The sequence below is a fragment of the Filicampus tigris genome, chromosome 3 (assembly GCF_054856515.1).
Source record: "Filicampus tigris isolate MCC_2025a chromosome 3, RoL_Ftig_1.0, whole genome shotgun sequence".
Lineage (NCBI taxonomy): Eukaryota > Metazoa > Chordata > Actinopteri > Syngnathiformes > Syngnathidae > Filicampus > Filicampus tigris.
This window is the reverse complement of record NC_141219.1, coordinates 7,088,573-7,102,490: the sequence shown is the minus strand read 5'-3', so window position 1 is coordinate 7,102,490 and position 13,918 is coordinate 7,088,573. Positions and strand designations below refer to the sequence as shown.

General features: G+C 41.1%; 1 protein-coding gene and 1 long non-coding RNA gene across 8 annotated transcripts in view; one reads left to right on the top strand and one right to left on the bottom strand.

Annotated features, from left to right (window-relative positions):
• The window catches only part of LOC147149713 (uncharacterized), a 150,437-nt gene that overhangs the window by 23,351 nt on the left and 113,168 nt on the right, over nucleotides 1-13,918 (bottom strand). The window contains exon 6 of one of the 7 annotated variants that reach the window (XR_015086155.1): nucleotides 8,509-9,048. The exons of the other annotated variants lie outside the window; for them this stretch is intronic. This is a non-coding gene — a long non-coding RNA (uncharacterized LOC147149713). Of the gene's footprint in view, nucleotides 1-8,508; nucleotides 9,049-13,918 lie in introns of those variants that run through there. 7 annotated transcript variants of the gene reach the window in all.
• Nucleotides 1-13,918, top strand: part of LOC147149715 (protein kinase C-binding protein NELL1-like) — a 154,852-nt gene that overhangs the window by 54,534 nt on the left and 86,400 nt on the right. Inside the window, exons 6-11 of the mRNA XM_086025785.1 lie at nucleotides 776-848; nucleotides 1,279-1,361; nucleotides 6,437-6,571; nucleotides 8,963-9,065; nucleotides 10,510-10,583; nucleotides 13,061-13,160. Of these exons, the coding sequence (XP_085881911.1) occupies nucleotides 776-848; nucleotides 1,279-1,361; nucleotides 6,437-6,571; nucleotides 8,963-9,065; nucleotides 10,510-10,583; nucleotides 13,061-13,160 (568 nt within the window). The remainder of the gene's footprint in view (nucleotides 1-775; nucleotides 849-1,278; nucleotides 1,362-6,436; nucleotides 6,572-8,962; nucleotides 9,066-10,509; nucleotides 10,584-13,060; nucleotides 13,161-13,918) is intronic.

Genomic DNA, 13,918 nt, shown 5'->3' with positions numbered 1-13,918 from the left:
TGCATCAAGGCCACGCAATTGCACTGCGAATGGATTTCATGCATATCCCAAGCAAGGGGAAGGGCGGTGGCAAATGGTTCGGATGACACATTTGAATGATTCCAGCGACCCATGTTAAGGATAAATTGTGTGACTCTGCATGAGGGGGATTTACAAAATTGTTTTTCCTTAAAGATTATACTTATATATATTTATATATATTTTGTTCTTTCAAAGAGTTTGTTCCCTGTGGTTATCACAAAGGCCCCCTAGAAGCGTGGTGCTGCTGGGTGTAACTTGTCATTCGCAATGATTGGCAGACTGGTCAGCATCTTCAATTGTAGATGATTTAGTGCTACAAAGCACTCTACTTTGTCCACATTTTTATTTTTAAACATTGCTATCTGGTATTGACACATTTTGAGGAAATTTCCATTATTAGTGTGTGTGTATTTAAGGGTAGACATTGTGTCCAGGTGTCATAATGTGTCCATAAAATGCTTTCATCAAAGTACCCGCATCATCGAGCGTGATATCACACACGCTATTTGTCGTGCTGAAGTTTGTTTTGCGGTGGTGGTGGTGCCCCTGTCTCATGCAAATGAGCTCCATATACTGTTGGCCAAGTAGCGAGGATTACATATCATTTCTAGTTACAGCAAATTATTTGATATAAAAATGAAACTCAACCTCCTTGTGTGGGGACACCAACTGATAAACATCAAGCGAAAGGGACCAGATCGATCAATAGTGGAAAAATATCTCATCAGTGGATCTCTCTCTTTCTTCTTGTCAGGGCGTTATCCAGGATGTGAAGTTTGTTTTTGCTCCTAACGGCTACATCACCCAGTGCCCGAACCTTAACCGCAGTAAGTATCTCCATGTACCACAATTTTCTGAACCGAAAGTATATTCCAGTGTAATGAGTGTGTTTAATTAACTTTTGTTATTATTATTATTTTTTTTAACTTTCATTAACCTGAATGAAATTAGACTGTGATATGATGGTCACCAAAGTAATTTATAACAAAAAAGTGTCCCATCCATTCCCCCTGCCCTCCTTCTTAATTCATATTAATTTCCCCATGATATTCTCCCACCGTTTTCTACTTGTAAAATAGAGATCCAATCCCTGATCAATATAATAAGGCACATAATTCTACATTGTCTTTTGAGCAGATACCTACCACAAGCCCCCCAAAAAACGTGTGTTTTGTTTACTGTTCATCTGTTTCTAAACTGCCACCATTCGTTGGCTGCTTTATCTTTTCTGTTGTGTTCATGCACTCTTTCTTTCAGCCTGTCCAACCTGTAGTGATTTCTTGAGCCTGGTGCAAGGCATTATGGACCTGCAGGACCTACTCGCCAAGATGACCCTCAAGGTAAGATCAATCAATTGCCCCCCCACAAAAGGGAGTATCCAATATAGCCCACCAGACTGTACATAAAATATATTAAATTCTTACTTTAGTGTCATTAAAGGGAAGTCAACCCAAACATTTTTTTTTTTTCAAGAATATGTTCAATGTAGGCCCACTAGTTGAAACACGGCATTCTGATTAATATTGCGTTTCTTGAATATGAGTTAAGCAGCAAAATCCACCCCTTTTTAGCCATCTCAGGGGGCTGCCATTTTGTCACTTCTATCGGCTGAAAATGACATCACAGATGCTCAGGGCTCAGGTAACGACCAATCACGGCTGACCTTTTTTTCTGAAGCTGAGCCACGATTGGCCGTTACTTGATCCCTGCGCGTCTGCGATGTCATCTTCAGTCGACAGAAGTGACAAAATGGCCGCCCCCAGAGATGGCTAAAAATGAGTGGATTAACTCTTATTCCACAAACATAATATTTGTCAGAATGCCTTGATTTAACTAGTGGGACTGCGTACAACCGATTCTTGAAAAAATGATGTTTGGGTTGACTTCCTCTTTAAGTCCACAGTGTGTACCGACACAAGTACACAGCAAAAACAAAAACACTGTCTGCCCCATAGTGTCATAAGTCGTTTTTGGTCTAAGGCTTGGAGAGCACAATACATTCATACTACAAATACCTAAAACCACATCAACCTAAAATGGGTAAACACTCCTGCAATCATTATATATTATTTAAAAGGCACACTGCCATGAGAATAAGACTTCTAGCGAGTTTTCTTTTTGGCCAGATGTACACGCAATGGTTGCCTGAAGGGAGGCACTTAAAAGAGCGATGAAGGGAATGTGACAAGTCCATGGCCATGTGGACTGCTTCCCTTTGTACTGTGTGGATGTACAGGTTAACGAGAGGAGTTTGAGAGATGCCAGTGATTTTTACTGCTTGTTTGATGACTTGATGACTGTTCTTGATTTTTTTTAACTCTACAGATGTGACGTTGAATGTGAGAACAGGCTCAATGAGTGACCGGTATACACTGTTTTATTGTCCTGTCTGATGTTAAAGCTCCTCAGCATCTGCAGAAGAAACATGCTGGGCCTTTTTGTAAAGCTCATCAACATACTGTGGGAAAGAGAGGAGATAGTCGATCTCCATACCCAGGTACCTAAAAATATGGACCTGTTCGGATTAGAGAGTAGATGTGGTGTGTCATGGGTCTGGCTTCCCCCACAGCACAGCTCGTTGGTTTTATTAACATTCGGTTCCGGTGAGCTCTCCTGAAACTAAAGGGCCATAGTTTCCAAATACGGCTTCCATGTAGACAGGGAATGTTCATTTGTCAGAGAGGCCACCAGGGCCATGTTATCTGCGTATTTTAGCAGTATTAGTCCATTGTTCTTCATTTCATTGGTGCACAAGCAGAAGAGGACGGTTGAGAAAACACAATTCTATGGGACAGCTGTATTTCAAACAATGTTTGATTTGAACTATTCACCCCCACATGCGGGGTTCTGTACTTTAAGAAATGTTGAAATTCATTAAACCAGAGTTGTGGTGACCTGTAGTTGTTGGTGGCCTGTGCAGAAGTGTGCTTGTGATCACTGTAATAAATGTGATGAAAAGTCCATTGAAGAAATCCTAACAAAAGGTTGATGAATAAATGAAAGGCAGGCGTCCTCCACTCCTCGTCTTTCCTTCCGAGCAAATTGTGGGCGGTCCAAGCTGTTTCCTACCATGCCTTTGCAGAATATGGAAGGAATTTCATTGGGTCTGAAGTCATTCATGGCTTTGTCATGAGTTTTTGGACAATTGTCTCCTTCCAAAGCTGAAGGCCGGGAAAAATGGAAACAGTTGAGTCTGGACCTGTGGTCTTCCGTGGGTGAGTTTGGAGAGTATGGAATTGACCTTCTCCTGCCCAACACTGATTGGGACGGCATAGGGAGGTGGTGGTAGGCTAGTCCTGGCTGTATGTCACCTCTCCAAGAAGATAGTGAGGACGAAACGATACAGTCAAAGCGTATGAGTGTAAATCCACCGTAATAGCCTCGCACAACCACGTTTCCGTGAGGCAAAACATGCTCGTGTTTTGACACACTCAAACATTATCAGAGCAGAAAGTTAATGTCAAACCCGTTCCTTATTCCTCCTCTTGATCCACTTTTCCTTCAAATGCATTTCCTGAATAAACGCTTGGGGATGATAACCAGGTGTGATCGCGCTGGGATTTTCCCAGACGTTTGTTGTCGTTTTAAAAACTCAGCCTGTATGTAAGCCATTTGCAGCACACACAGCCCAGTCTGTGGAATTGATACCGATATTTCACATCTGGTGACATGTTTCCACACTGGATTTCACTACATCCTTAGTGAAATGAAGTCAACTTTGTGTCATTATACCAGCAGCCTGCACAAGCGCAATCCATTTGACCCTAAACTGTAATGATATGATACAAGTTAGAATCATTATATATGGACTTGCTGTAACAAATACTAGTTGCTAATCATGTCTTTAAGACGGTTGTCTGATTTCTTTTTTTTTGTAAGTTCATCTACGAGAAAAAATTGTAACAAGAATTGCTGAACCACAATTTTTTTCTTGTGCAGTTCCAGAATGTATTTAATGGGTTATAAGTCACTCAACAGTGCAGCTAGGGGTAGTTATTGTTTTCACTGTTATCCAGCGCAACCATCTGGGGCACTGCCATCTTGGCTTTTGGCAGGCTTATAAATTTAGCGTCTCAAAAGCAATAATATACAATACATGGGTCTAAAATGTTAGAACTGCTTTCTCGATGAACATTTCCATCCCGCTGTGTTGACAAATTCAACTTTTACATTCATACACACAGCACTTTGCCACCTGATTTGTTCATACAAGTCACAGCGGGGAGGATGCGGTCATCTCCACTCCCTAAATGTCTCCTTGCCTTTCAGTGATGGACCTCCAAGAGTTCACCAAGGGGTGAATCTTTTCTTACTTGAATGTGGTGTACGAGAAAGACTGACTCCAAGCGTTGTACATCGATTCCCTTGACATTTGCATGTATCGTAAATGTGCAACGGATTATTAAGTACCTCGTGCTCAGAATATTGGACACACCCCAGTGTGCAGATTGACGAGCGAGATGTTATTCTGTCGTTTTAGTATTATGCCAGGGTCTCTTTGCCTCATGTGTCAACCACTGGAGACACACTTCTATTAGCTTCTGACTTGTGTGATAGCACTGCCAGTTGGTGCTGCTTACGATATCCTGGAAAGCTATTCCTTTGAGGTGCCTCAGGGCTGACGCTTTGCCTTGCAAATTTGTGTCTTTTGTTTAGGGCTTTGACAGGGGTTGCTTTTTAAAGCATATAGCTCACACAGTCTTCCAGTAGCCAATGGGAAGGCCTCGACATGATGTGGAATAACTCAGGGACATCTAGAGTATCTCTCTCTCTCTGTCTCTCTTAGAAGAATCAATCATTTTATGTCGAGTCCTCACTTTCCTGACCCTGTGGCAAGAGTGAGTCTCACAGGAGAAGCTGGGGTAGACTGAGTGCTGCTCTGACCAGCCAGGCTATAAATTCTTAGATGACCTTCACCGTTCAGGCCAGTTTTCTTATTCAATGACACCAGTCACAACTCTGAACGTCTTCATGTTATCTACGTTGAGAGAGGATCAGGTCTATATGTGAGGCTTCCACATCAAATTCATCCTGTTATGTCTTTATGGACCTTGCTTTGAAATTATCCGAGTAATGACTTTGGTCCACTTATGCTGATTCATGAATCGTTCCTAACCCGTTCAACTGTTTGCACTTGTGTTCATAATTTCATTTCCTCATAAATAGCAGGCTTGGGCCAGCTGGTCCTAATTAGCATGAGTAAATGCCCACCAATGCCAACACAAGGGCATGAAACTGGAGTGTTGTTCACTCACAGCAATGCAAGCACACAAACTGAAGATGGAATGTTTATCGATTAATATTGTACATTTTTTGGCATTGAATTTTTATTTTTTTTTGCAGGGTGGTATAGTGGTGAATTCATGAGGAGTTTGTGGTTCAAGGGGCAGTACATACTTTCGCACTCCTGTGGAACTCACTTAATAGCCCATCCAAAAGGACTTGGATTTTGAACCAGAGGGTTACAGTTCAAGTCCTGCTGCGGACAAAAATAACAAAATATACAAAAATATATTTCAGCTGGATGTTGGAGAGATTCTTGCAGTATAAGTTTAAGGTTGCACTGCATATCTTCATTAAAAAGTTGTGGACTAAAGTGGGCTGGTCTGAGCCCTGAAACTCCAGGGTTGAAAACGAGACCCATTCTGGCCCTGCTTGCAGGGATACGTTTTTCTTCGTCCATGTAATTCTAAATACTGACTTCTTTAGGGCGACGAATCGTAAATTCCGTCTCCGTAGCTGACCCTAACAATATACGATCCACAAGTGAAGAAAAAAAAGCAACAGAGGCAGGCGTATTTCCATCTACAAGGAACCTCAGATGTCAACATTTTAAAGGAATGCCAGAGAGGTCAACATTTTAAAGGGGTGAAAAAGTGGTGGTACCTGAAAACCGGTGTATTATAAATTCAATCAGTCAAATTTTCCCTTTAGTATTGAATTAATCTTGGTCCTAACAAATGTAATGATATATTACAAATAGTAGCGAATCAGACCTGGTCTTGGTTCGTTTTGCTTTCTTTCAAGTCAGGAGTCATTTGTTTCACAGTGAGACGAACAAACAGTTCTTTGACGGACGTCAAAGAGGCATCGTAGTTGAAGGACAAACATCAAGAGAATTGGGAAAGAAACAAGCTGGAAAGAAGGGCGTAGGAGTAAAAGGAGGGTTCGCCAGGATCTCGAGTGGCTGTCTTTGCCGTCATTTTTACTGTAGCTTATAGCCTACGGTCTGAAGCACGAGCCGAATGAAGATGACTTATTATTCTTCCTCTAATGACTGGCTCCCAGTGGAGCTGCTTTCTGAACAAAAGTGGGCATTCCAGAGGGCGATGGAGAGGGGTTGAGGGGTTAACCTGCTCGCAGTGTCAGAGTTTTGATTTAGTTTTGTGACTGGTGATTTTATGGTCATTCTCAGCTAAATTACGCCGAGTCCAGGCTGACCCAGCTCGAGGGATGTCACTGCGAGAAGACCTGCAGTGCCAACGGCCTCGTCTACCGGGATAAGGAGCTGTGGGTGGAGCCGGAAAATTGCAGGAACTGTGCATGTAAGGTGAGTGTTACTCTTGTCCTCATAAATGATATAACCCTTGATTCAAAACGATCACACTTGGTGAAAAAAAACTGAAAAGAATTGCCATATATTTAGCACATCATTGCGTAAGGTGTTATTGGAAGTGATTGCAAAGTGGATTTTCGTTCACACCTAACCGATACTTTTTTTCCTTTAGTATTTCCTCTCTGCCAGACCCGATACCATTGCTGCCTCCGGGCGACACCCTGATAATCACCCTTTAATTAGCCTCCTTGGCTGCTCACACACATGGTAGCCAGACTTTGAAATGTGTTGAATCAGGCCATCTAGAGCCCTTGGGACTTACTGTATCACAACAGAGCAAGCACTGGAGAGAGTTTATTTGGTGTGATTTGATCCTCTGTATATACCATGAAGTGATCTCTGCGGTATCCTGGGGAACTGTTTCCAATGACTCATAAAATTAAGACGCTTCTGCAAGGAGAGATCAGCTTCAAAACTCGTGTCAGTTCTCCAGGGCCTCCGTATCAGCAGACCACTTGGTGTCATTCTCCGTCCTCCAGCACTCAACGATGAATCAGTTAATAGATTGTATATTTATACCAGACTAGCCAAGTGATCAGGGGGTGGTAATTCAATCCGATTAAAGCTCTGCACACCAAGTGAATATTTGTGGGCGATGTGCCGATGTTGTAATTTTGACTTAGTATTGACATGAGCGAATTCGTCATAGTGTTTTATTACAAAGACGCTTGAATGTTGTTGGCGGATTGTAATGTCACACTCGTTTTGATGTTTTGAACGTACAACAACACCGTACGAATAACTAGATGGGTATACCTGGATTGGGCGGGGTTGGGGCAAGTTGGCTAGGTGCCTCACAGTCAAAGGTTCTGGGTTTGAATCTTGGATCTGACCTTCCTATGTGGAGTTTGCATATTCTCACGAGTTTTCTTCAGACGTTCGTAATATATTGAGGATATTTGGTCAACTCCATCCATCCATTCTACGAACCGCTTATTTCAAAATATCCCATTTTTGGCCACACATTGTGACAGTGTAAGAATAATTTTAAAATAATTATCACACATTTGCTGATTATGCTAAATGAACATATGTTTGAGTTATTTCGTTTACTATATAGACATATGTATTGTAAACTAAATATAAGAATGATGTGATATTGACTTGCAATGAAGAAATTGCTTCTGCTTTCATATCCATATTTATTTTAACCATCCGAGTAATTTCTCACCCACATACATTCATATAGATAACAAGGCCAAGTGTTTCCAACGGCTTTCATAAATTCCCCACCCCTTAGGTTGGAAACACCCATGTAACCAGGGAGTCCTGAAAGTTAATAAATTGATGATCCTGACAGACAGTTAGTTGTCAAACAGCATGCAGGGGACATACAAAAGGCGGTTTCTTGCAGGGAAGCCACACAGCCGATCTTACGGGTTAGAAAAGAACAGGTTATTTTCTGACCAAAGCTAAGCTGATTTCCAGCTATGATCTTCTCGTATAAATTTGATTCCATTTTGTTTGGTAGTCCAGTTTTGGGAAAATGGTAAGGTTAGTTATAATAGCTTGCATGTTTGGCTTACATTTGTAACAACATTTTTAGAATGAACAGACTGTAGCCGTGCACTTGGTTTTGTAATTGTAGCTAGCTACGCTATTGCTTGGACTTAGAAGACCGGCAGCAACGTGAACCTGCGTCTTCTCGTATGCCCCCTTGTACTGTCTGCCGCGCTTATGCGATGAGCAAAACTAAATATGTAACACACAAATATTAATGTGTTAGCCGGACTATGTGACATTCTAGTGCTTTTGTGTCTGACAATCTTACAATCAAAAGCATCCTCAACACAGTTAGTAAGAGACTGCTCATCCCGAGGTGTAGTGAGGCTGCTCACCCAGCAGGCCAAGCATTTCCTTTTTTTTTTCATCTGTATTATTGTTCTGAATACTCTCCCAGCTGGAGTGCAGGAATTGCAAAGTGTGAATAATTGTGTTTTTTGGAAAACATCATTTGTTTTTGTTACTTCTTTTTCCTATTTAATTCGTTATCTTCCGAGCCCTAATTAAAACACGATTACAAGAAATTGCTCACTAGCCCATGTTGAGAAACTAAACAGGTTCTATTTGCTTAGTGTCTTTTTTTTTTTTCCTTTCTCGCAATAACTTGCCAGTAATGTCAGCCTGTAATAACTGCAAATTGGGTGTCAGACATGGTAACAAGGGTGACACACTTGATCTCCTTTACACACACACATATATGTATGTGTGTGTTTATAAGTGGCTGCCAACCCTGTTCTGCAAACTAATTTCCCTAAAAATATAATTTTGTTGTACTCATTTTACCAACATGATTTGTACATTTTATTTTTAATTTTCTTCCAGAATGGCGTAGTAGAGTGCCGCAGGATTTTCTGTCCACCTTCCAATTGCTCAGAAGACTCATTGCCAGTACATGTGGATGGGACCTGCTGTAAGAAATGCAGACGTGAGTACAGATCACAGACATACCACCTCATGCTTAATCACAGCTAGGGCTACGTGATGACCAATGGAGGGCCCACTTTTTTTTAAAATTTAGTTTGTATTAGTTTTAATATTAGTATTAGTTTTAAAAAAAAAATTATATATATGTAGTCGAGTGCAAGATTGAAAAAAAGTCACTAAGTATTGCGATATAGTGTAATAAACTATACTACAATTCCCAAATGACTTTTGGACCTTCCTTCTACTGTGCAGCCGAACAGAAATACTGAAATAAATACATTTAAAATGAACCCTGAAAGCGTGTGTATAATATTAATTGACAGAAATGAAAACAAAGGACATTTTCGCTCCAGGTGTAGTTAGTTTTCCGTAATTTAAAAGTAAAATGTAGCTTCAGTTAGCTTTCTTTTTTAAAGAAGCATACAGAATTACATGCAGGATTAAATAAAATGCACACATGTGCAGTACCCGACGTATTACGCAGAAAGTGCCACCCTGCTCATGGCATTGTCTGCAGCAGAAATAAAAAACAAAGAAAAGAGAAACGTTCATTGTAGCCATCAAAAGGGTTTTGTGGCTCCCATGTTTTCTTGAAGCAGGTTTGGCTGTATCATTTGTCCCACCTCGCTTGCCGTACTGTGCGTGTGCCACCCAACGTCCTCGTTATTTACAAATATGTGCATATTTTACAGACAAGCCATATAATTACAATGCTACTTTGCAAAAATGAGCGGATTTTCTTGCGTGCCACCATTGACGTATTCGTCACATAAACCTGCTAACATTTTAAATAAGGCCATTGCAGATTCGACTGGCCGTCTTAGCGATGAACTCAACACACAAAAGAGCTACTATGATGGGAAAAAAAAGGTTATTTCTAGAGAGCTATGCCTCAAGTGTGGGGGCACAAACAATCTTGGTGGACGGGTACTGGCCAACTATAGATCAACTATAAAGAATAAGCGTTTGGTAAATGCTCAAAAAATTCTTGGACAGCCGTGTCTTGCTGTTCTGCAAAGCCAGCCATCGCATTCGCAGTCTTCCTTTGAATTACATTACAGCTTCAATGCTCCTTCTATCGCTCTGCATGCTCAGTCTTCCTCCCCCCCCCCCAATCTGAACATCACAACGCTAGCACAGGCAAACAAGGGAATTATGTTCCAGAGTTGTGAGTGTGAGCTCCGTGGCCCTGCACCCGGGGGAGGAGGAAAGCAGGACTTCACATGATCGGCTTCAATTTCTATTTCTGCTTTATTGCCAGAGGAATATGTAGAAGCGTCTCTTCTGTTGTATTCTTAATGCACATTTTCCCTTGCTTGGGCTCGCTAGCCAAGGAAAAGTCATTTTACTGACTGAATTAACTGGTTTTGTTTGCTTTGAAACCATGTATGTATGCAATCACATGTTGGTCATCATCTTAATAGAGTGTTTCCCCTCCCCCACAGCAAAATGCAGTTACATGGGGCAATTCTTTTCTGAGGGTCAACGCTTTTTGTCCAGGAGCTGCAGGGAATGCAAGGTAAATCTTCGTGTCTTCCTTTGGTGCTCTCTTTAGCCTTTTAAGTTGTAATCGGCTCACCAGGCTGCATTTGTCTTCCCACATGAGTCTAAGGACGGCCCGCCTTGGACTCCTTGTTATAGAATTCATTAATTCAGTGGTTTTCCATCTGACTTTCAATTGACTCAATCTGTTTCCCTTTGTTTTCCGTAATGATCAGAAATCCAGGTAATTAAAAAAAACAAATTAATGTAGGAATACAAAGACCTCATTTGAACTGCTGTTTTATCTCTGCATGGATTATAATTGAAGGCATTCTTCATGTTAACCATGGGTCCGAGGTAGTGTTATTCACAGGGGGGCAATTTATCTGTAAAGGCACATTTTTAAGGACAAAACTGCCAATGTGGTTGTACATTTGCTTACAAGGCACAGGAACCACTGTATTTCTGGAAGCATTATTTACCCTTAAGACTCGGAACTGTCATTTTGGTGTATACAAAGCGGTGTTCTTCAGTGAAAATTTTGAGGTGTCTTTTTGCAAGGGATTTCTCAAGGTAAAGGCCCAGACCACAACACATTTCAACTCACGTACCTGATCTGTGAAAAAATATAAAAATGGCACGCAAAAATGGAAAAGGTTTGATTGGGTCGTTATGGTCACGTGATCGCAACAAGAGCCACGGTAATACAGAACATGACTACATAAACAGTCTGTGACAGTCCACAATATGTCATGAAGCCAAAACTGACTACACTTCAGTTATTTAAGTTAAATAATATCGCTTGTGATGATGACTATTTTAGTGTATCTTGTTTACATTTGATACGACTATTTCGGACTTTCCCTGAAATTAAATGTGACACACTGACCTAATTCTCTTAGGGCCATAGTCTCCTGCTCACACTTGGGTAAGTCACTTTTTTAGGTGCTTGGCTTGCGCACTTTCAAGGTATGGCAATTCTCCCATCCAGATTTCTGCCGTTATTTAAGCGTTGCCCAAGAATCGTCGTGTTGTCACTAGTCCCTCAAAGGGATTGTAGTACCTGCATGGATCAAATAAAGCAGCCAAAAACTGACTTCAGCACATGGGGGAATATGCCCCTTATTGATCTCATTCTGACACGGGACAACAATAATGTCCCTGTGATTGTAAATCCTGTGTGGATTTTCTTTGTCCAGCTACCAATGAGCCACACAACAGGGACTTTGTGACTGAATATGGAGCCTGGAAGAGTATGACATTGAAAGAAAATGTGAAGGAGAGAGGCATCTTTGGGATTAGGGGCGATACGTTGGACCTTGAGTGATACAATGGGGACCTCAAGAACATTGATTCAGCAGATTTTATTGAACCGCTGCTACTGATTTTGATTTCTTTCGTCTGTCTGCATTACATATGCTGTCTGTGGTCTTGCCCTCCTTGTGGGTGAGCAGGATACACTGCCTTTCAACTTTAACCTGTCCCTCATTCATTCATTTGTTTCAAATCCTCTACAATCTCCCCATTGCACTCGCCTCAGATGTTTTGAAGTTGAGAAAGTATTGATGAAACATATTATTAAGAGTGCAGTCCCTGACAAACAGAACCCACTCCAGTTCGATTATTGTCAAAACCACGATGCCCTCAATCAAACATAAAGCCTTGAAAAAAAGGACACTTTGCTGTTTATTGAGTACAGTTCAGCATTCAACATGGTCATACCAATCAGACCGGCTGAGAAGCTGCTCAGACTAAGACCTCTGCTCTTCAACTGCGTGTTGGATTTCCTCATAGAGAAACCCCAGATCGTGAGAGTAGGCACCAGGATATCAGGCACAAAGACAGTGTGCACTGGGAACCCCGGGGCTGTGTGCTCCACTGCATGACTGCATCTCCTCCTTGGGTGACACTATCATCGAGTTTGCTGATGATACGACACTAGTGGAGAGAGTGAAAACCTTCAACATCCATGGTACTAAAATGAGGGGTTTCCTTTTTATGGATCCACAACACACAGCAGATCATCAGGAAGGCTCAACAGAGACCAAAATCCAGAGCTGTTCCCAAATCTGGATCAAAGGGAAGGTTGGCCATCCGGTGTATCAACTGACCTTTTGTGGCAAGCTGTCATGAGTTCAGCCGAAAAGATCATCTAAGCACGCTACGTATTCCCGATACAGATTGATTACATTACATTGTGTGTATGCCTGTTGAGATTTGATGAGAGGTTTAGTGCGATCTGCTCGCCGGTGTAAAATACAACTTGACAAATAAGATAAAAACAAGGGGAAAGTAGTCGCACATGAGAGCACCTTCAACAAAGCAGGGTTGATGAGGAATTGGACTTGAAGGGAAAATAATACGAGGCGAAAATCCGGGACTAGAGAAGGCGACGTGGACCGCAGGGAACAAATGTTGTTGTACATTTATCAAAATAAGAAATACACAAGAAAAAGAAAACAATTTGAACTTTGCAACTCAACTTTTATATGGTGTGCCGTACTATGCTTGCAGAATGGCCTGATGGTGAGAGTTACAGAAACATGTCCAGAGCTCAACTGTTCTGTCAGTGAGCAGATTTTAAGAGATGGGAGATGCTGCAATGTTTGTCAAGGTATGTCTCATTGCATGTCCATCTGTTTGAGGAATTACTTCATCCCTTCACACACAAACCCCACACTGAAAAGAATTTAGGGTCATACAATATTTAGTGATGCTAATACACTCTGCATCCTTGCAATATTTGTTCTCTCAATAACTCAGTATGAATGTTTCTTGGCTGGGATACCATAGCAGATACTAATGCAGATTGTCTGTTATCTGATTGATAGGCAAATTTGCCCAAACCCTCTTGCTGTAACAAGGAGTTACCACAGTGATTTGGTACATACACAGAGAAACAAATTAAAGTGGTTGTCACTTATAGATGCACAATTTAAGTGTGTATATTCTGAGCAAATGAAAGTTATGTAGTGGTGAGTGCAATAAAGGGGATGCAGAACGAAAACATTAAGAGTAATTGTTGAGATGAAAGTAAAGAGAAGGAATTTAAGCTAGTGAGAAAGCAGTTGATGATAGGGGATTGAAATAGTGGTTATATATGGTTATATGGTTCCATTTTTACTTACAATGTTGAAATTGGCTTTGGAAATAAGGGCAGAATTCATTTTGTAAGAGATAACATATTAAAGTTGTCTCCAAATTCTAGTGTGACTTGTACTTTCATTTTCAATCTCCTGCATGACCGTGGTTCTGTGTTATGCAATTTGTCAGCCTGTAATTGATTGTGTGTAAACATCTGATTAGATGTGGTTTAATTTTATTATGGGTTGTGCCTCATTTTAAAATTCCTCGTAGTGGCGCAATGTCTAT